This window comes from Ochotona curzoniae, unplaced genomic scaffold (assembly GCF_017591425.1).
Source record: "Ochotona curzoniae isolate NIBS_2020 unplaced genomic scaffold, NIBS_Ocur_1.0 scaffold_2476, whole genome shotgun sequence".
Classification (NCBI taxonomy): domain Eukaryota; kingdom Metazoa; phylum Chordata; class Mammalia; order Lagomorpha; family Ochotonidae; genus Ochotona; species Ochotona curzoniae.
Window position 1 is genome coordinate 10,528,602 of NW_024467095.1, and position 23,868 is coordinate 10,552,469.

A 23,868-nucleotide genomic window follows, 5' to 3' on the forward strand; every position below is an offset into this window, starting at 1 on the left:
CTCTAATAGACCCCTGCAAGCATATTTTATGTTGGAGATCTTCCTTGATCACTGGTGTTTGTGCCCATGTCTCTTGGCAAAGCTCCCATGCAGCAGAGGAATGAAACTCATAGGTTTCTACCAATCAGATGAAGAATGGTGGGTGGTGAGCATATGGTTCTGAGAATCTGCTTTTATTTAAATCAAAGCCTCCTTCATACATTAAACCCACGGGTTTGTAAGACCAGTTGGAGACTATTTCCCTTACTTCTATTTAGCCTTGTTTTTGCCCATGGTAGATGTATTTGATGATTCCAAATTATTCTTATACCTGTGTCTGGGCAAGACTCATTAAGCTTCAGCCGAGGGGGCCATATGGCAATCAGAATCCCTATGAATTTCATCCACACATGGTGATGAGGGTTTCCTCCCATTTTGACTGAATAGCCTCCCACTGCTGTTCTGATGTTGAAGAAAGCCGTTGATCATGCTTGAGCTGTAGAGTGGTTTCAGAGCCTGCGAAATGGCCAACTCAGGAAATGCATCGACATGGCAGCTGTAGAGATTAGAGTCCATTTCATGTGTATACAGAATGAGAAGACCAATGCTCAGAAAAGTGGGCAAGCCTTCCTGAATTAATCAATGCCTTTCAAGCTAGAATCAAAGCAGCCTTCTGGAAGGAACAGCCAGTGAAGCCAACACATTGCCATTTTAAGCAGGTGTACAGTTATTCAGAACAGAATTTTATGGATTAGAAAATAGAAGAAGTTATAGTATGTGTAAGCTGAAAATGACAGAAAGGGGTAAAGCTCTGACAAACTGTAGCCTCTCTCTCTCTCTCTCTCTCTCTCTCTCTCTATATATATATATATATATATATAATATATATGCCGAACACATCTGTGTACAGTCAACAAATTTTGGGTTGATAGAACCTTTAGACATGTAAAAGGACGCATTACTATGCAAAATATGGGTGTGACTTTTGAGAAGGGCTTTCTCAGGTATTTTCTGTCTAGAACACCAGAAACTAATACTACTCTGCTTTATGTGGTTCTGTGTAGTTTTACTTTAATTTAATTTAATTAACACAAAGAAGACAGATTGCAAGCATTCCATAGCTACAGTTCCAAAAAGATAATCAACTACTAGATAATTTTTCTCAGATTTGCTACACAATGATTTAAAAAATTTTATATATATATGTATATATATGTAATATATCTTATAATGGTTTGATGTATGTATTCGCTGTGAAATTAGTGGATCAAGCTATTAACATATCCATATGTTTATGTATTTAATTCTTTTTGGGGAGTGAGTATAGTGAACATAATTTAGGACGACTCACATTGTCATTTTTGCATTTTATGTTTTTCAATACATTATATTGAATAATATTCCATATTGTGTAGTAGATCTACAGAGTTCCTGTGTAACTGAAACTCTAGACCCTTTCACTAACATTTCCCCATCTTCACCTGCCACACCATTGACGAACCCCATTCCACTTGCTTTGAGATTGTTTCAACTTTCAGTTTTTCTTACAAAGATTAAACCTTTGCCAGGATAACCTAACAGGAGAAAGGATTGCGAAGAATATCATGACATCCGTACCAGAATTCCAGGCCCTGCCAAGTGGCAGGCAGCAGTAGTGCAGGTCTTCTCCCACTGTGAGGGCAATGACACCCTGGGCTGGGACTTTGTTTTCGTTCACCTGGCAGTGTGTTTCTCTACTGACTGCTTCATAATTTTGCTGTCTTGCTTTACCCTAATGACATCGCTTTTGCTGGTCTTTGGAAATAATTCTCCCCTAGGTTTCATCTCTTGTTCACTTTAGTTCCTTTACAGTCCTTTCCATTTTTTTAACCTGTTGCCTCAGCCTGCCTGCCTCTTTTTGCCAAAAGGTACTCCTTTTCAGCTACGAAAATCGCTTTCCAAATTAAGCCTTTCCAGCTGCTCAGACATAACACTCCTTCCCCCTCCTATATAACTCTACGTAATTCATGAAAGGAGGAAAAAAAAAAGTCATAATGGAAGATCTAATAACATTCACAGGCTGTTAAGGAGTAAGATATTTGATCTTAGTGTTGTTTTGCTTACATTATTAAAAGACAAATCATAGTAACCAGTTATTTTAGCTTGAACAACAGAAAATAAAGCATAGAACACGTTTCTGATAACTTAGTGACTAGAGCAATATTAAATAACTTCAAGCTGAGCAAATAAAGAATGATGTTATTTTCAGGGGTGACCAGTTGTAGTTGATTTTGTAAACTCTTGGCGGTTTTGTGTTTTTTTTTTCTCTGAAGACAGTTTGCTGATACTATTCAGTCTGCTACTGGGAGCATGAAGTTGACATTTACAAAGGAGCTAACCATGTGTAGTTATTAGAGCCTGTCTAAGAACTCTTCAACAAAGCAGTAGTATTGTATTTTAAAAATTAAGAGGTTCAAGAAGGTGTCAGCAGGAACGAGTCAGGGTACCTCATATTAAACTTCTGTTTTAATCTCACCCTGCCAACCTTCTCAAGGAAAATAAGTATTTTGAGGAAACTAGGATAGTATCAATGGTCATAAGGGATCTCGTCTCTCCCCACAAAATTTAACTAGGAAATATTGAATCGTCCGTCCAAATATTAATAATGCATGCCACTATAGTCTCTAGGGACCCTATTAATCTACAGATATATGCAATAGAATAAGGAAACAGAATGACTACAAATGTTAATGAAATCAGATATGCAAAAATATATAAGTTTCTTTCGAATGCAAGAAAAACCTTTTCATTTTAGGGTCAGATGAAAAATTTTCCGTGGCAGTTGATGGCAAATGAAGGCTATGCATGATTCTCTAGCTTTCCATGGCAACATCTAAGCTCTGGAGAGTTCATGATATGATGGTATCAGGCAGAGAGCCCTGCTCTTCCGTTTACCCCTCTGCTTGCTGGCATCCCTGGAAGAATATACAGGGTTGACTCACTCTCAGTTACAAAGATCTCTCCATTACTGCCCTCCATTGAAATGTCTCCATTCCCATCTGGCTCAGCACTGTCCAACCCCAAGCGTGTCAGGTGGCAACTGTAGTCATGGAGCAAAAGCTTTGGGGAACAGTACAGACTTCCTGTTTGTGTGTGTGTGTGTCCAAAGTCACAGTGTTTGGAGTGCACAGCTCTGCTGAATATGTGTGAACCTACACACCCGAAGTGCCTGCTGGGCACAATTAAGCAATTTTCTGAAGTTTAGTTCACCACAGATATAGTGTTTGTGCTTATATTGAAATAGTAAACATCCTATCATTTTTCAGATATCTTCTTGCTTAGAAATTTATTACAAGTGAAAAAGTTGGTTGTGCTTTTATGTTGAGAGACCAGGTTTAAGACTGCCGTTGTTTTCAATCTTCTTTTACCAAGATAATCTATACCTTCATCTTAGCTTTTCACATCTCCCTCCCTCCCTCCCTCCCTCCCTCCCTCCCTCCCTGCCTCCCTCCCTCCTTTCCTTCCTTCTTTCCTTCCTTCCTTCCTTCCTTCCTTCCTTCCTTCCTTCCTTCCTTCCTTCCTTCCTTCCTTCCTTCCTTCCTTCGAAACAGGAAGAGACAGATAAGCCAAGGCCTCCCATCTGCTTCACTCCCCAGATGACTTCAGCAGCCTGGAGTGCAGTCAAACGTCAGGAGCCCAGAATCAGCTCTGGGTCTGTCAAGTGGGTCTCAGGCTCCCCAAAACTTAAATCATCACCTGAAGTCCCTCAGGGTGCAAATTAGCAGGAAGCAGCAACTGGAAGCAGAGCTGAGACTCAGACTGTCCCCTAGGACTTGCAAGCATCCCAAAGGGCATCTAAATTGTTACGCTAAGCATGCACTCCAGGCTTAAAAACAGCACCAAAGATGACACCAACCAAAAAGCATGTGGACAAAGTATTACATTCTTGTGTCTTTTTTTTCTTTTTTCTTTTTTTTTTTTTTGACTTCCTGTACAATCCTTAAATTTGAGACCTGCAGGGGTCTTTAAAAATTTATAGAAAGGCATACTATGAAAAACGGTGGTAGGATTTTTAAAAATTTGTACATAAAAATAAAATTATCTTTTAATTCCAATTTTCCATGAGCATTTTGAAGTTTCTTCCTGTGAAGATCCCTGACCTAAAGACTCCCTGAAAATGATACCCGTTTTGGCCAGGTAGCTACAGGTGACAGCTCACTGAAGGCAAAGGTGGAAACAGTGAACACGACTCCCACTTTCATCACTCACATCTGTGTGTTTGTGGTACACAAGGAGGTCCTTTACAGGCAATTCAGGTCATGGAAAATGGGCAGCATGAACAGCGGCAGAGAAAGGAGCTAGATACACTACTAAACTACTGGCAACATTTTCTGAAATTCTAAAGAAAAATGAAGAAGGAAATACTGATACTATATTAATTTTTATAACTGTTCTGAGTGGACTTTTTATTCTGCTATGTATTTTGCTGATAAAAATATGAAACTTTACATTCTTAAAGTTATGATGCTGTAGATTTACATGGTTTAATGCATGACTATCCTTTCAGTTACAGAGAAAATGTAAATCCTCTCTAGTGTAAGGCATCCCAAAACTACAAGTTTTTACTTTTACTTCATTTATGAAGATTTAGGCCTTATGGGGTTATATACAGTGTAACTGGTGTCCAATAAATGGTGGCATTTTTAAGTGTTTGTATACGTCTGTGGCTAAAGTGACTCTTACGGTTAAAATTAAGTTGCTGAAATGAAATTGTGAACCCGTTAAAAAGAATTTTTAATCTTGAAACTTAATTATGAGCTAATCCTGAACCACAAAACCTACAAACCTACCTAATTTGCAAATTTTTTTTTAAATTTAAATTTCTTGGTTTATGTCAAGTGAACAGATTTCATGTGTTTTATGATACAGATTTAGAAGCATAGTGACACTTTCCATCTTATGAAGTTTGTGAATTTCAGAATCAGCAGAACAGGGACAGTGCCTAGACAAACAGATATTTTCTATGACATCAGTGTTGGGGTGGGGTCAGGAACACATGCTCATCTCAGAGTCAGAAGACTCAAAGGGCTCTCTTGAGACTCTCAAAGTACCCACTCAGTGTCACAGACAGCGTGAGAATTGAGGAGCAAGCATTCGGGAATTCAAAATAACATAAGCAGTTTCAGAAATGATTCAGAAGCATGTGGCTCTCTTTGGCCTGCTACAGAAAAAAAAAATGAGAATGTTTATATCAAAAGGTGAAGTGAAGATTCTTTCCTCCCTTGAAGCCGCTTCCTCTTAGTATGGCAGAAGGCCTCTCTCCTACTCTCTCAAATAAATTTCGATTTACCAAAAAATACAAACAAACAAACAAAAGAAGGCAAAGAAGTGAAATTCAAAAGAAAAACATGAAAGTCATACCATGTCTACACACTTGGCTGTGTTCTTTGTCCCAAAAGCATCCTCTCTGGAGACACATTTTGCCTCACCAAGCAGATCTGTTGAGACCCAGGCAGTATAGACACCAGGATCCCTGTCCAAGAGTCTCTGATTCAGTTGTGAATTCAAACTGGAAAGTTTACAGTCCAGGTTCCAGAAGGAAATACTGTTTCAACAACAAATTTAAATGTAAATTTGGATATTTAGTGGGCAACATTACATTGTGTTTGTGAAATAAAGTATAATCCTTCAATTTGTGTTCATCACAATTTCTGGAAGATGGGCAAGAGAATTAAAACAAAGGGAAATTTGATAACTTTCATGATGTGAATCTGTAATAAGTTCCTGGTTCTTCTGCTTAAATCAAAGTGATGTATTCAACAGCATAATGATTAAAATGCAGATACAGATTTTTAAACAGTAATAGAATTAATGTTAGTAATAGCTTTTTCAAGTTTTTTTGAATTATTTGATTATATCCATGAGTTTAATATTGCATTAAAATTTACAGATATGTTTGAAGCAGTAATTCATAAGACTTTAATTATATAGATAGCTTACTTTGTATATTTTATTTTGTCTCCCAATCTTAAATAATGGATTATCTTATAAAAATACTTTTCAAGCATTTCAAAAACATAAAGATTGTTGACATAAATGTTTTTAGTTGTAATGGGGGTTGCTTTCCATATTACCTCATTCATATCATCCTCACCTCCATGTGAGGTGAAAACTCTGAAATTAGTTCAGGTCCTAATCTTGTTTGAAGGATTTCTCCTTAGGTAATATCATATGATGCAGTTATCTTTGTTTAATAGGCCTCACAAAAATCTGAACTAAAAACCCAGGCATGAAAGCTTCCACATCTATTTCTCTTATATTTTAGATTCTTCCTGATCCATTCCCCATAAAATTGAATGTGCATTTCTTCCCCTGTAATTATGGATGTGAAGTCATGGTACAAATGCTATCTTCCAACTCACATTTTCAATCCATATATTCTGTTGATATTTCCCCATCATTAAGTATTCTTACATAACATCATCTTCAGTAATTCTAAAGTCTTTTATTATGTGGAGAGACTATAATTTATTTAACCAATCTCCTCTTGTTTAAAATTTTTTAAAAAATTTTAGCTGCCTTAAATATTTGTGTAGCTAAATGTCTTAAATCACTGCCTTAAATGTCTATGTAGCTAAAATGTTACATACATTTATAATCACTTCGTTAGGATAAATTTCTAAAAGCACAATAATTGCTAAATTAATGATAGACATATTATATGGCCACCACAGTTTATATTGAATGCATACAAACCCTTAGCAACGTTTTATTTTTATTGATGCATTTTAATATCCCATATTTCCCTAATGAGTTACTTTAATTCCAGGTGATATAGAAACCACAGAGATGAAATTCCTTAGAGAGTGCTAAAACTATGTATTATTTTATATATTTTTGGTTGTCTCAGACAGATTTGGGAGGCAACTTCTAAAGGATCTGTAAGTGTCCTAAGCAGAGGCCCCAAATCCCATCAGATTCAATGTAATCAAACACCTTCTCATTGTAGCTGTACACTGATGACATCAGACTGCAGGTGCTGTAGCTTCATGGGTGAGTTGCTTCTGGTTTCCTGGTCTTCAGGAAGTGTGTTACATTTCTAGGATATTAAAAACTCCGATCTGCTTTCTTTTGAAAATAAAGCATCCTCACAATTAAGCTATTGAAAACCTGTAAAACTTATTTTCACAAGTAGGTGCAACTACTTTACATGATTTCATTTTCTCTCTAAAATGACCTATAAAATATAAATCTTATGGAAATGACATAGTTCTTTTGATACAGTTATGCTTTCATTATGCATTTTTTTTCAGTTTTGTGCAATGACATTCCCTTTAAAAATAGTTTAATTCAAAATGTGACTTGCTCTGAAAACATTTTTTCTCCATCCATAATTTTCAGCTATGTGTTAAATGATCATTTATATGATGTATGAGATGTTCCTTGAAATGAGTCTGTTAACTCAGAGGACTTAAAATGAGATTAGCAGGAAATGAACCATATTAGCAGAGATCCACCATGGCCGCATTACAAATTACTCCAGTACCTAGTAATGTAAAACAGCAAACATTTATGACGTCACGTACTTCCCGAGGACCAGGAAACCAGAAGCAACTCGTACAAGCAGTTACAGCTCCTGGAGTCTGATGAGGTTGCTATTAAGCTGTTGAGCAGAACTAACTTGTGAAAACTTGGTCCAGGCTGGAAGATCAGTTTTGATGCTCCCCATAATGGGTATAATCCTGGAGAGGGATTGGAAAGAGAGGGAAACAGAGGAGAGCTAATGAGGGAATGAAAGGAGGTGTAAGGAGGTAGACCAGTAGCACAAAGTGCTAGTGTCAACTCAGAAATGATATGCCTTCAATTTCACTACATGATCTCGACCTCACAGGTCAATCTCATATAGAAAGGGACCCCAGAGCCATGTATTCTAGAAGTGGTGAGAATTTATTTAGAGTAAACAGTTTTACTTCAAGTAGAATTTTAACTACTATGAAGTAGCTTAAAACAATTGATACCTACAATAAATGTATTCTATTCATTGTCATAGCCATGTTTGAAAAGTGCCCTGAACTTCATAATCATCAAAAAAGCTAAACCTAAATGTAGTTTAAAAGAATGTTCTAAACATTTATTTTAAAAAATGAACTGATTGTCTTTAGTGCTTCCCTGAGGATTTAAATTGAGCTTCCCTAAGTGAAATAAAATATATAAGTATCGTATTATTTAATGCAAAAGTCCAGTTGTTTTCTTATATGTGAGTCCTGTTTCTTACAAGTTCTTGTCTTAAAACAGTAGTCACTTAATAATAAACTTTATGTCTTACTAATGAAACTCGATCCGTGTGTGTGTGTGTGTGTGTGACTTTTCTGTAACTTCTTTCCCCCTCAAATTTTGAAATGAGAATACTTTTGATAGTACCTTCGTATCACTGGGACCAAATGGGATTGATGCCATGTCATGTGAGCAAAGCCTTCTGTAATGGTCTAATGTAGCCCGTTTTGCCATGAAATTTCTTGTCACTTACTTAAATCCACACAGACATAACTGATTATATAATCTTATCTTACTCCTCTAGGTCTCCTAAAAACCCACAACAGAAAATCATTAAGAGAGTGATTGCTCTTGAAGGAGATATTATAAGGTGAGTACCTTGTTGCTTGTAGATAAGGTAAGTACTTGTTTCTGAAGTCAAATTTTAAACTTATAGATGTTTGTTGAGTGTCTAATGCACCTGGAAGTGCATCTAAATTCAAAGAGGACTTGAATGAGGCATTTCAAATGAGCTGGCATGTTTTAAGTAAGCATCATGTACCACTTTCGGATGTTAGACATGAATTTACTGATTGCATTATTATTTTTATTTGCAAGGCATAAAATAGATATTCCAACAAAATGAAAATACTCAAAATTGATCATTAGACAATTGTACTCTGCTATTAAAATTAGTACCATTATTTCAGAAAATTTTAGAAAAATTTAAGAGCATTTTTGTAGTGTTAAACACAAATGCAGACACTTAGAGAAGTCCTTTGTAGTCACAAAGATGGAGAAAAGCAAAGTATGTGAGACAGAAAAATTCTGAATCAATGATAAGAATAGAAGCTGTAGACTACAGCTTTGTAGCAATCCAGTATTTAAGCAGCGTGTTGTGATGCCTTTTTATATTTGCTGGTAAATCAAAAATAATACTTGAAATTTCACAAGGAACAATTTACGTGGCATGAATACTCATTTTGATTACATACTTATGTAGGCAACTCAGAAAAAAAAGGAACCCAGGCAGCTGAAATGCTTTGAAGTTTGTTGATCCTGCTTCCCCAAAAAGCTCCCAAAACAGCTTTGTTAGTGATAGCACGGATTAGATAGTCTCACAGGCATGAACCTGGGCCACCTCTACTGAGGAGTCTAGACTGGCACTTCTCAAAAGATGGCCTAAGAATTCCCTGGGGAATCTGTGAGATTTCGGGGGATGGGGGGTTGATCTATGAGAGCAAAACTGCCTTCCTTACAATACCAAGTGTTTGTTGACCTTTTTCTGTTTCCTTCCTTTGTGAGGTGTAGTGGAGTTGTATGTGATATTGCAATAGATTGAATGCAGGAACAATTATGAAACTCTAGCTGACTTCTGTTATGTCCAACACTAAAAAGATTTCCCAATGTTTTTAACAAAAAAGCCACAATGTTCAGTATGTTTTCATATATTTTGGAATGTATGTTTTGTTTAATTGTGTTCTGTTTGTTGGCATGATCCGCTCGGTATAGTTGTTTTAAACAGAATCAATGAAATGTTTTAAAAGTCTCTTCTTCAGTTTCTAATTTTATAAATATTGATAAAATTATCCATATTATGAAAAATTCTTTGGTGTCATTCATTGTTTTTTAAAAAGGTTAAGTGTCCTGAGGTCAAAAAAATTGATCAGAATTGACTCCTTGACTGGAGTATGATACCAATGGAATTGTCACATTGAGTGATGGGCTTTTGGTTATGTTCTTGAATATTTGGTCTTTTTCTTTCAAAAGCTGTGTTGAGTTATAACTTAAATGTAATATGATTAATTCATTTTAAATATAAAGGCCAATGAGCTTTAGAATGAATTTGCTATCTCCAGAAATGATCTCCTACTCATTTACACTAAATTCCTATTCCCACTCCCAGCCCCACCCAGGCAACCATGCATCTGCTTTCTTTCCCTGGTTTATGCTGCTCTAGAACTTTAGTTACATGGAATTATATATGTATTTTTCTTATATATCTGATTTTTAAAAATGTAGCACCATGGTTTTTAAATTTCTCTGTGTTATGCATATGTCTATAGTTTATCTCTAGTACTAAATATACTCTTGTATGGCTATACCACATTGCACTCACCCATTTACAGGTTGATGGGTACTGGCATCTTTTCTAATTTGGAATTGGATGTTTGCATGCTGCTATGGACATTGGTGTCGTTGAATGAACACATGTTTTCTTTTCTTTTGGTCATATGCCTAGGGTGCTGAATGTTATTCTTTTTATTTTAATATTTATTTTTATTTTTATTGGAAAGTCAGATTTACAGAGAGAAGGAGAGAAAGAAAGATTTTCCATCCACTGGTTCACTCCCCAGATAGTCGCAAGGGCTGGAGCTGAGCTGATGTGAAACCACAAACCAGAAGCTTCTTTCAGGTTTCCCACATGGGTGTAGGGTCTCAAGGCTTTGAGCTATCATCAACTGCTTTCCCAGGCCACAGGCAGGGAGCTGGATGGAAAGTGGAACCGGTGGGACGTGAACCATCATCCATATGGGATCCTGGTGGATGCAAGATGAAGACTTTAGCCACTAGGCTATCATGCTGGGCCATGAATTCTATCTTAGTTTAACTTTTTTAAAAAAGATTTATTTTTAATTAGAAAGGCAGATCAAATTTACAGAGATAAGGAGAGACAGAGAAATATTCTGTCCACTGGTCTCCCAAGCATGTGCAGGGACCCAGGACTTCGGGTCATCCCCTACTGCTTTCCCAGGCCACATACAGGGAGCTGGATGGGAACTGGAACAGCTGGGATATGAACCAGTACCCGTATGAGTTCCTGGTGCATGCAAGGCAAGCAAGGATTTAGCCATTAGGCTATCACATCGGGCCCCTTAGTTTAACTCTTTAACCAACTGCCCAGCTGTTTTTCACAGTGTGATATCATTTAATGGTCTACCAGCAAGGTATAAATGCTGTAGTTTCCTCACATCACGTCTTGGTCTGGTGAATGCTTTTGATTAGTCCTAGTGGATGTGAAGTAGATCCTAGCTGTGGTTTTGATTTGCATTTCTCTCCAAGTTAATGATGTTGAGCATCTGTCCGTGTGCTTACTTGACATTCATATTTCTTCCTGGGTGAAATGTCTGTTCAAATCATTTACCCATTTTGTATTGCACTATTTATATTTCTAGTTGTAAGAGGTCGTTTGGTTGGGATTCTGTCAAGCCAGTGAGCATTTTGTGGAGTCTGTGTGTGTATAATGCTGTGATTTTAATCAGGAGTATGTGTGTTAGTATGAAAACATGTTGTTTTCATTTCCTATAAGATACAAATTCAAAATTGAAAGTGCTTAATGACATTATATTTTCACAAGAGCCTATCTAAGCTTCATGATTTTTGTCAGAAATTAAGAAGAGCAGTACATTCTAAAACAGCAACAGCAACATTTGATATTCATCAATAAATATTCAAAATGTACTTTTATTATTTAGAAATCTATGAGAATGTGTTACAAATTCCATTCAATATGTTAGCAAACCTTGAAAACTTCACACTAATTGAAAGAAGCCTGTCATAAAAGACTACATACTAAATGAGGGTATTTCAAAAAGTTTATATAAAAATGAAAATAAAAGGCAAATTCATTTTACTTCAAAAGAAATTTAAAGGCTGTATATAGTTTTTTCAAAATATGTGTTTTCCATGGTGTTTTTCAAGACCCCTTGTATGCTGCCTGCCATCTGAAATCTAATGGTTCCCTCACTTGTGACAAGCAAGGTGCTTCGGTTTGTGGAGGAGAAATGACTTGCCATCCTGTCATCTTGGCAAAATTGAGCTGCCTCATTAGCACGTTAGGCAGAAATGTAGATCAACAAATTATTTTCTTAAAAATAATTCTTGTCTTTCAGAATTTTATTACACTTATGATAGGTTTAAGTTGTGTTTTAATTTTGAATCACACATAATTAGATGATCAAGAAGGAACTATAACTTTTTCGGTTGTTAGGCCTCTAATTTATTTGTTTATCAAAATGAGAGAGAGAGACAGACAGACAGAGACAGAGCTATCTGATACTGGGTCAAGCTAAGACTGGAGAATTCTGTCTAGGTTTCTTGTAGCTTACAGGGACATGACACCTGAACCGCCAACTGCTGTCTCCCAGGCTGTGAGCTAGAAGGAAGCTGTGATTGAAAGGATTAGAAGCATAGCTGAAATTCTAGCCAAAGATCGCGTGATGGTAATGCAGGAGTTGCAACTGACAGCTAATAACTGCACCAGCACCCAGTTAGGCCTGTTAAATGTGTAATCTCATCTTCTAGTCAGTGCCAAGGAAATAACTAGGAAAACTGGTTTTTGTTCCTTGAAAAAATAAGGACTTGTTTTTTGCAAAAGTAGATAAGTGCCTAGGTTTATGACATGCATAGTGACTACACTGATTTATTTTTAGTGACTCAGATAGTGAAGTAGCCACATTCCTATCATAATCATTAAAATAATATTGACAAGGGTATGAAGTATTTATTGTGAATATTCAGCCAAATATTTCTACGGTTAGAGGATATTTGTCATGATCTGAACTTTGTTAGTGTCAACATTGACTAAAATCATAATACAATTGCTAGATTTTCTGAATCTATTAGCTAGGAATATAGTCGTTTTCATAATGTTGATCTAAATAGGCATGCCTATCCAAAGCTGAACAGTAGAAAGCTAATGTAAGTAATATTTAGACAGACCTATTAGTTTCACCAAAATATTTTTCAGTTATTTGCTTTTGCTTACTAATTTGTTATGACTCACACAGAAACCCTCTTTCAGAAAAGCCTAAAATGAGTATAAAGCATTAAAACACACTGTGACTCAGCCACAGTTGAAATTTCCAAAGCATCCACATTGTTTATCAGGATACTTGTATTTCCTGTTTCTGGAATTTCTTTGCCCACTCAGAAACGCATCATTTCTCCTTCACTTGGTAAGATTCACGTTCGAGACTTCCGGGACTCCGGAGGTCCATGTGGTTAGGCAATGATTAGAGTGAGATGAGGTCTGCATAGTCTCCAGGGAAGAAGGTGACCGTAGAACCTATCAATCACCTTAACCAGGACACTTTGAAGGTCCAAGAAGCTAGTGTTAGCTATTAGATTTGGGAAAAGATTAGCTTCAATTGGGACTTCCAAGATTAACTGCAGCAAGTGGTTGGCCTACCAGAGAAATGGAATGTACTTTATCATTCACTTCACATAATTTGCTTTTGTTTAGTCTGTAGTCCTCCCTATTCAGGAGCATCCCAAGAAGTTCAAAGGGAACAGAATCACTTCTTGGCTGCAGGGAGGAAGTAGGCAAGGGAGAAGGAAGATCAATGATATTGCTGAGAAGCATGTCTTGCTCACAGCAAGGCTTTCTTTAACTCCTATTGATATCGCAGAGTAGGCTGAGGTAGAGAATCATGAGACTTGTCTTACCACAAAATATGCCAGTGATCATTCTTCACTTCTAGAAAATGTTTTTAAAGAGTCAAAACATCTCAAGTTACTAAAAATCTTTCTGGTATTAACCAAAAAAAAAAAAAAAAAAAAAAAAACAAGTCACCAGAAAGTAAGCATTGTAGAGCCTGTTGATATTAAATATGTTATTGGAGATATGGAAATTAATATCAGCCTATCACAGGCTGTTGAATAATATGTTTCAGCAAATGATGACACTTTATAGCAAGAAAAACAACTAAATTGAGCTTTCTATAATAAAGCTACAAATGATCTTTTTGTAATCATTTCTTCTTTCTTTATGGTTGGCACAGCAACTGTTAGTAAGAGAAACTTTATGTTTCAGTATGGCAGTCCTGAATTCCTTACACTGATATATGACAATTTTGCTGGATTTGGAACTAGCGGTACTCTCTGTCCTCAAACAGAGAACATAAGGGGGAAAAAGCACTTATGTCCAGGACATTGATAAAAGTTAGTGAATAAAATGTCTCAGTGCATGGAAGCTAATGTTCTTATTTTCTACTGCTCAAATTGGGGCAGAGTAGGTGATTCCTTTTTGAGGAAAAGAAATATGTAGACACTGGTCTCTTGTTGTTCCTAACTTGAGCCCAAGGTCTTCAGAAATCCCTGAGGCCCTTTACTTGAGTTTAATTTGAACTCTGGATTTTTCCACATGGAAAATACTTAGGGTCTGACCAGTGCTGCTATTTAATAGATTAGGGATTCAGCAGTGAAATTAAAGGCCTCAGGGTCTGTCCAAGTATTTAGTTTCCACTATAAAAGAAGCACTAATACATCATCAAGTTTCCATCTGATGTCACCTTTGGAAATCATTGATAAGTTGTGGATAGTCTTATATTCTTATAAAAATGATAATTCTTTACTAAAGAATTACAGATTGATAGTCATCCTATAGCTTTATGAAAATATTTTTCTTTTAGATAGTGGTAGGTGTTTAACTTACCATCACTGTGTCAAAGAAAAAAAAGGAAATATGAATAAAACTGTATGTCTTACGAGTATTTCTTTCAGATCATCAGAGATAGTCCCCTCAAGCTGGTATGTGGAAATGTTTACTTTCTTTTTAAACCAAGATTAATAATCACTGTTATTAGTGTTGATTTTTTAAGTGCAAATTATTCCTGTAAGCAATTTAGTAATGTAGGGAGATTTTTGGAGGCATTGCATCAAAAATAATGTGTACACTTTAAGACAGTGTGACATTAACTGAAACTCAATTACTTCAAAGTCAGTTACTTTTTCCAAAAATGGTGATGGTTATTGCTGTGGTAGTTCTTCTGTTTTCATTTTTACTTTATCCATGTCTTGGACAGAGTTCTTTACAATTTGTACCTGCATATTCATTCATTCTTTCTTTAATTCATTCTGTGTAGTTGTAAACACTGTGGACACAAGCTATGAGTTGAAACTACCATAATGTAGATCTCAGTTTTCATTTACTATACTGCATTGTTGAATTGCCTAATATCAACTGTATGATATTTCATGGGACATTACAGAAAAAGATGGATTTAAATTGATTAGCACAGTGCCTAGTATGTAAATATTTCCTAACTCTCAGACAGTAGTAATTGTTGTGATGGTCAACCATTATTTATTGAGTGCTTTGAGTATTCACCATGTACTGTACATGGGAGGGCTCTGGGATTATGCATATACAGTTTTCATTTTTTTAAAATGGGACTACATTTTAATACAATACTCTTTAAGATGTAGACACTGGCATTGTTAAAAAAAGATATATTTATTTGAAAGGTAGAATTACAAAAAGAAAGTGGGTAGAAGAGGAGAGAGAGAGAGAGAGCGCTTAAGAGAGCTTTCATCTAGTTCATTTCCCAAATGGCCACAAAGAATGGACTGAGACAACCTGAAGCCAGGAAATTGGAACTTTGTCTGAGTCTCCCATTTAGGTGAACAGGGCAGGAGTTCTCTTCTGCTGCCTTCCCAGTGTGTGAACAGAAATCTGAATCAGAAATGAAACAGCCTAGACTTGAAATGGTACTCCTAGAAATGTAGCATCCCTGTCAGAAGCTTAACCTGCTCATCACAACACTTCCCCAAAGACAGTTCTACAGGGAAATTTTGCCTTGGCAATGGGCCTAAGCACCTTGGGGCTCAGGAGGATGTCCATCTGCTTGACCTCTGATACAGGGGTGTGTTGGAGACAGCTTCCCTGTTAAAGTCTGAGATAAGAAAGAGAACTACAGCCTCCATATTTAAACATATATTTTTAAACATTTATTTATTGTTATTGGAAAGGCAGATTTACAGAGAGAAGGAGAGACCATGATGATCTGTCTGCTGGTTCACCTCCCAAGTGGCTGCAACAGCCAGAGCTGAGCTGAAGCCAGAAACTAGGAGCTTCTTAAAGGTCTCCCAAGCAGGTGCAGGATTCCAAGGCTTTGGGCTGTCCTCCACTACTTTCCCAGGCTACAAACAGGTGGAGCAGCCTGGACATAAACAGGTGCAAATAAACATATTTTGATTCCATTTGTCCTGTAACCTTTGAAGTATCCTTACCTTTCTGATGTGTATCCTTCTAATCTGTGTCTCCTAGCAGGGGATTAAAAGGATTAGTGAAGTATTTATCTTACAGTAGTTTTTTTTTTTTTTCTATGACTAGTTTATGAAAAAACAAGTATGCTTGCAATATATATTATGCATTTATGTTTCCCAAGATACCATTGTATTAAGATACCCATTAAGTATCAGATACTTTTATGTCTGTAATATATATTTAAAATACGACAATTCCAGAATTGTTTCATTTGATGATCCTGTAATAGTCCTAGGAGTAACATACACAAAGACACTATGGATGTATTTTTAAAGAGAAATGACATGTGACCTACACACAACCATTTATAGAAAATTGTAGGGAAGAGAAGGAAAGCAAATGTTGAATAATGTTCTTATTATTGAAGGTTGTCCATATTAAAATCGCATCTGGAAGTAAGGACTAGTACCATCATGTCCAGTTTAGCTACAGGAAACATATTGGGTGGATGAGTTAGGCAAAGTAGTTCTCTGACAGGCAGCGTTGCATCGTGGTCTGATCCAGCTGTGCCTTCCTCCATGTCCCTTTGTTAGTGGAAAAGATGGCACCATCTATGTGCATCATTGTACTATCCTCCCCTTTGACTGGCTCAGTTGCATATCTTAGTACCCTAACTTTCTAAAGTTCTGAACTTTGAGTAAAATAGAAATACTGACTTAAGACTTAAGAAATATTCACTTTTGCACAGTTTTTTTTAACTAAACATTGATTTTTATTTTTTTCTCTGCCAACAGTAATGTAAGTCTGTCAAATATTTTGAAAAGATATATAAGTGTAATTATCTCAGTAGGAAGCTCAAAAGATTTTCTTTAAAAATACCTTTTTTTTAAAACTAAACTTCAGAAGCATGCCAGAAAGTTTCAACCTGAATAATACCTAATAATTAAGGAACCAATAGCTCTTCTATTTTTGTGCAGTTTTTGATTAACCTTGTTTAAACTTAACATTGACCACTGTTACTCTTTTACAAATGTTTAGAGGGAAAAAGTTTCATATAAGGAGTGGAGATGATCAACGTGTTGATTTAGTTAGCCATGAATTTTTAAAAAAAAAATATTAAAATGTTTAGACTGTCTAAAATGTTTCTTGAAGGTGCATAAGGACATGGAAATATGATATAACCAGTAGAGTGGCACATTCAAAGATGACAGGGAGTCCCAGACCCATTCCTTCTGTTGTGTGACCTTGATTAAGGTATTGATATCTGTGAATCTGACTTCTTTCATCTCTATTTTCAGACTAATTTTGAAAACCAAATGGTTTTTTTTAAATGCAACAATTACATTGTAGGCTTTATCAAAATGGTTATTTTTATTATGATTAATTAATTTTTGGCAATTCCAGAGCTTTGGCAATGCCCACCTCATTTTGGATGATCAAATTTTATGTTGTCATTGTCAGGTATTTTATTGTACTAAGAGATCACTCTATAGCTCTGCGGTTTGTGCGTTCTGAAATTGAAAGAAACAGATACTTTATGATGAAAGCACTTTTATGTAAGACCTACCTTTGTAACATATGTTTTTGAATTTTTTTAAATTTAATTTGTTTTATAGGAAAAGATAGAAAGAGAATGAATGACTGAGAGTAAGGGAAAGAAAGAAAGAGTTAAAAATGACCGAAAAAGGTCTTCCATCTTCTGATTAGCTCCTCAACTGCCAGTGACAGCCAGGGCTGAGCCAGCCAAAGCCTGGAGACAGGAGATCAATATGGGTTTCCTAAATTGGTGTTAGGGATCCAGCTCCTTGAGCGAGAGCAGAGTAGCAGGAAGCTGGAACTGGGAGTAACACAAGGAATGAAACCCAGACATCCCAGCATGGGCTGTGGGTATCCCAACTGCATTTTAACCATTCACCCCTCTTATCTCCTTATTATTGTTTATTTGAGAAGGAGTGAGAAAAAGAACACTCTGCAGACTCCCTATGCGAATACTTGCAAGAGCAGGAATTGGCCAGAGTCTGTTGCCGAAGCTGCAGAACCATTTTAGCTCTCTAACTTGAGTTCAGTTTCCTGAGCACTGCCGGAGGCTGGGATCAGGAGCCGGAGCTGGGAATTAAAGCCAGGATCCCGGATGTGTGAAGCTGGCATTGTAACCACTTGACTAAAATGCCTGTCCATAAAATAATGATGTTCTTTACTTCAAACATTCATATTGAAGGCCTATAAAAAGCAAATAGTGAACCTGATGCTATAACCTTGTGGCTAAAGTCCTTGCCTTGCACACCCAACCATTGCAACCACTGGAGTGAATCATCAGACAGAAGATCTTCCTCTCTGTCTCTCCTCCTATCTGTAAATCTGCCTTTCCAATAAACATAAATACATCTTAAAAAAAGGAAAGGACTCTATGGCTACTTGTCTTCTATTGAAACTGCCACCTGTGGAGCAGTATTGTGGTATAGCATATTAAACCACAGTCTGGATTGGCAGGATCCCATTTTAGAGTTCTGGCTCAACGTGCAGCTGCTATGCTTCCAATTCAGCTCTCTTCTAATGCACATGAGAAAGCAGCAGGTGACAGCGCAGGCCCTTGGGTCCTTGCCACTCAGAGTCCAAGATGAAGCTCCTGGCTCCTGGTCCAGGAACTTCAAAATGGTCTTTGTGGCCATCTGGGGGAGACCCAGTGAATGCAAGATCTCTCCCCTACCCCTCTGCATGTTTGTGTCTCACCCTTTCAAATAAATAAATATAGAACAAATAAGCCATTGCCTTCAACAAGAGGTACTTCAATTTTTTTTTTTTTACTAATTTCCAAGTTAATGGGATAAAAGTAGATAATTTAGACCAATGATCAGCATACTGTGGCTCATGGGTCAAATCTACTCCAGTATGTGTTGCTGTAAATAAAGTTCTATCGGACATTCATTGTATATGTTATCTGGAGTGGCTTGTAGGCTCCAGCTTTAGAGTTGAGTAGGTTTCACAGAAGCACTGTGGATTGAGAAGCCAAAACTATTTACTACCTGGCTGTTCACAGAAAAATATGCTGACAGACACAAAAAAATATAATACATGTTAGAAGGAACCGTAAGTACAATGCCAGTATGGGGAGCCATTCACAGGAAGGTAGGTTAAGATAGCCTTGGAGCACAGGCATGAACTGTATTAAAAGTGGTTTTGTTCTGCTTGTCTACTCTTGCTCTTTGTATCATATCCATGAACTCCTTGGCAAGATCCCTGTCATGAAGTATTCTCAGGAGCACTTTATTGGTCATTGTACATTCTTGTCCTCTTTGTCAAAAATCAGTTGACCATCTATAAGGGCTATTTCTGTGTGTTTTTTCCTAATCTGATCTATTTTTCTATCTGCATGCATGCCAGCACCATACCTTTTTCATTACTGCAGTACTGCAGTGTGCTTTGGGGTCAAGAAATGCAAAACACCAATTTCGTTCCTTTTCAAGATTGCTTTGGTTGTCAGAGTACACTACTGGTAGCAATGGAAAACACTTGAGGCCCATGCTGCCGTCCGCTGCTTTCCCACGTGCATGAGAAGGGAGATGAGTTGGAAACAGAGCAGCTCTGTAGTGAAGATCAGCTGCAAGTTGAGCCAGCATTCTGCTGCTAGTATCCTGGCAACTCAGACAGTGGTTTAATATACTACACCACAATACCAGCTCCATAGGTGGCAGTTTCAATAGAAGACAAGTAACCACAGAGTCAATTAGTCACTGATTCTACACAGAGTGAGGCGGTGGGTAATGGGAGAGAAACATTGAGTGAAGTGTCATGGGAACAGCTAGATGGTGGATATATTTGTTTGAAGTGAGTGGGAGAAGCTTTCATACTACAAAACACTGCAGTTCACCTAAGCTGGTAGCCACAAAGTTCATAAAAAGCAAACATGGAATTTTATTGCCTAACTCATTTCTTTTCAAAATCATCTAAAATTAGAAAAATTCTATATTAAAATTGTATCCCAAACAATTTATAGCTCCTCTGGTAAACCCAACGCCCAACGTTAGAATTCCAATTATCTTATGTTTATTTTTTTAACTCAGCCCGGACCAATACTGCAGGGAATATAGAGTTGTTGAACCATGGCATTTGTTTAAGTAATTTAATTCTGCACTCATTCATTGTTGTATAAAATATTCAAGTGTGATCTAACTTCTTTTGAGGGGTGCCCAGGCATGTGTTATAATGTCTTAGGTATAAGGAGTACTTATTCTCTTATACTAAATGTTCATTTTTGAAAGCAAACTCTACTGTTTTATAAAATTGAAAAATGTTTATTGAATGAAATATTAATTATAAATTGTTTATTATAAACGGAGTGCCACCCAGTCTTCTTCTGTAAATTAATCCTGCATGGAAGGCTGAATGGCTTGCTCCAGCAAAAGTAATAAGGTTTTTTAAATTGATCATCCTCACAGTTGCGATTCAAATGAGCATTTGAGTGAGAACGATTAAATTTTCATTATTTGGGGGTTTGAATGTCGTTGATATTTTCTTCCAGAGGAGTAAATTGTTTGGTGAGGCTTGTATATTTGAGGTTTTGTGAGTACCAAGTCATTAACTTCAGGCTCTGCAACTGGACACCTGGGAACCAAGGAGAGTTCTCGCTTTGTTTACTATGTAAATAAATTCACCTTTATGAGAGACCTGTGTTGAAGCTGCAGCCCGGAGCAGACAGTGATAATGTGTCCTGCACAGCTTCACCTCCGTGTGTATCGATGCTTCCAGAGAGCCTCTCAGGAGTGTGGATTTCAATTTTACATACATCAGAAAGCAAACGACTATTTAATCTTTTACCATAACATGAAGCGGAGCAGGTAATACATAGTGGAATGGAGTTTAGTAGGATAGAAAGCCAAAACTGAAAGATTTTCTATCGGCGATGAAATATAATAAGCAGTAAGCCTTACAGAAGTGTGAGATACGATAATAGAAAAGAAAATGAATGAACAAATTAGAGTTTTCTGTATATGTATGAGGAAGTAAGGTGACCTTTAATGGGTTTCTGAGGCTGTCTTTCGGGGATTATGTAAATGAAGCCTAAATTTTAAATCGAATACAGCTATCATTAAAATCAAGAGAATGCTTCTCATGTGATGGAAATTGAAACAACTCCCAACTTTATAGTGTTTCTGAGGTCTGATATCCTCTATGATTTTGAAAAAAATAATGATTTTTTTTTGTTATTGAAACTTTCAGCATCCTTAGCAATAAAGTGGAAAGAACTCAAGGAGGATATGGTAATGAAACTTCCCCTAGCAATGCAAGAAAATCTCACTGTGTATTGAGCCAACAGTAAATATTAAACAAATGTTAATGTTTACTAATATGAGGGGTGAAAAGCATTTATTTTGGTCTTATTTGTACTTTTTTTTGCTATAAAGAATGAATATCATACATACGTATTAACCACATATTTTGCTTCCTGAGACTGGTCATTTTTAGAAATATTTCATAGCAGTTTTGGTGTGTTTTCATATGCCAATATTAACTCATCATATATACAGCAAATTTATCTTCAGATTGTGATTGGCCTTTTAGCTTTCTTCATTCTCATGAATTATTTTGGGAAGAGACATTTGAAAATATTTTGTCATTTAATCTTATTCTTGATAGTTTCAGATTAGTTAAGTAAAACATCAGGAACTGAAATGATTTTTTTAATCTTGATAGTTTCAGATTAGTTAAGTAAAACATCAGGAACTGAAATGATTTGTAAAATTTCTATACATTTTGGTGTTTGCTCTGTATTTCTGGGAGTTAGCTGATTTACTGGATTGTACAAATATGGAAAATAGTGAATTTACTAAACTATTTTTAAGTCCTGAAAGTCACTTCAAACCATCATATGTTTTCTTAATATTATGAGGTTGTGAACATCTGGAAATACTTGTTAGAGATCGGCTACATGCCTGTGTGAGTTCTGTCAGCCATAGACCTACCCCGGAGAGGACAGCCTTTCAATGGAAGGTTTCTCAGATTCTGATTTCCAGCCTGAAGCTTGGACTTCTGGTGCTGCCTAGAACTGGAAGGTCTTCATTGCGGCTCCTTCCTCTGTGATTTAGAGAGTTTGGGGATGGGGCCCAGCAGACAGGTCAGTTTTTTTTTTTTTTTTTTAACAAGCACTCCATTTTTGTTTTTGTTTTGTGCACCAGAGCTTGAGAGCCTGTTTTGGTATTGTGTCTTGAACTGAATTTGAGCCTAGCAGTTTTTCCTGTGTGGATATGAACTAATTCTAACTTCTCACATTTCACATCATACATCTTCAAGTTGACAGCTGCTGCCTCTCTGTTTGATACTGTACCTCCACCCTACCTCACCATCCCCAGTGTTGCATTGTAGTTAGAATGTGTCGGAAAATGTACACAGTGATGCCAGGTCGCCCTGCTCCCTTTGGGAACCTTAGCATCAAATGTCAGATTTCGATCACTTCCACCAGAGCCTTTTTTGTAAGAGTTTACTTGTTTTTTTGTTGTTGTTTGTTGGGTGTGTGTGTGTGTGTGTGTGTGTCTGTTTTGTTCTGCTAAATATACCAGACTGTGTAAGCCACAGTCTCAGTTCAAGCATCTTTTCCTAACACCTTCTGAAGTGGGGATGAGATGCTTTCTGTGTCTATCTTGTCTGTTATGCTTACTCTCAAGGTGTTTACTGCCATCTCACTCTCCATCCTCCCGTTGACAGCCATGCTGCACTCATTGGGTAGCAAGGCTATGTTGCTCAGAAATTTTTTTTAACTTTCTATTTTTGTTAATATTATTTACATAGTTGAAAAGGATGCAGGCCCATGTGGGCCTCTGATTAGGATGGGAAGGGTTTGGAAGAAGATGGATGAGACAAACACAAATGTTTCAATTTTTTTTTCTGTTTCCAGGAGACATGGGGAAGGGGTTTCTGCTGTTGTCAACTACATCAGCACCTGCAGATGAGGGATGATCATTTGATGATACCTTAAAGACACTGATGTGGGAGAGTGTTCTGAGGGTGCTACCTGAGTGGTCTGGATAGTTCTTAGACCTTGTCAGCTTCCTGGCCTCAGGGTTGAGAAAATTCCTCCAATACCTCTTGTGCACTTCCATGGCTGTTGTTGCTTAGCCCAGCCTGATCTGCCCTGTCCAGCCTGGTCTGCATCCAGTCCCAGCTCTCATGCCCAACAGCAGTCAGGATAGCCGAGTAGGGGTATGACCACATTTTCCCTGTGAGGCATGCTCCTAGCCTGGATCTCGTACCTGCCAGAACACTGACCTTTTATGATGCAAGCCAGACATGACTTTGACCCAGTACTGGTACCCGCCAACTGATGCTGTGGCCAACTCAGGTGCCCCACACCCATTCTGGCTCTCTTGTATGCCAGTGGGTGTGACAGTTTAGCTCAGCTAGTCCCTCTCCTGGTCCCAGTTTTCACACCATTGTAAGCAATAGCCCAGCAAGGGATTCTTCAGTTTACCAGCCCCAGGTCTTGAGTGTATCAGCAATGCTGAAGTTCAATCTGAGATGGCTTACCTAAGTCTCAGCATTCACCAGCAGGTGCTACAGCCTAGCCCAGCCTGGTCCACCCCCGCCCAATCCCACCCCCCGCCACCATTCTTTATGTGAACTGTCCAATGTTGTGGTCCAACCTAATCTGGCCTGCATCCTGTCCTGTTTCTCAC

The 23,868-nt window shown here is 37.3% G+C and overlaps 1 protein-coding gene across 2 annotated transcripts in view; it reads left to right on the forward strand.

Moving 5' to 3' along the window:
* Window positions 1–23,868, forward strand: part of IMMP2L (inner mitochondrial membrane peptidase subunit 2) — a 691,058-nt gene that overhangs the window by 434,246 nt on the left and 232,944 nt on the right. For both annotated transcript variants that reach the window (XM_041002441.1, XM_041002443.1), the window contains exon 5: window positions 8,537–8,602. In XM_041002441.1, the coding sequence (XP_040858375.1) occupies window positions 8,537–8,602 (66 nt within the window). The remainder of the gene's footprint in view (window positions 1–8,536; window positions 8,603–23,868) is intronic.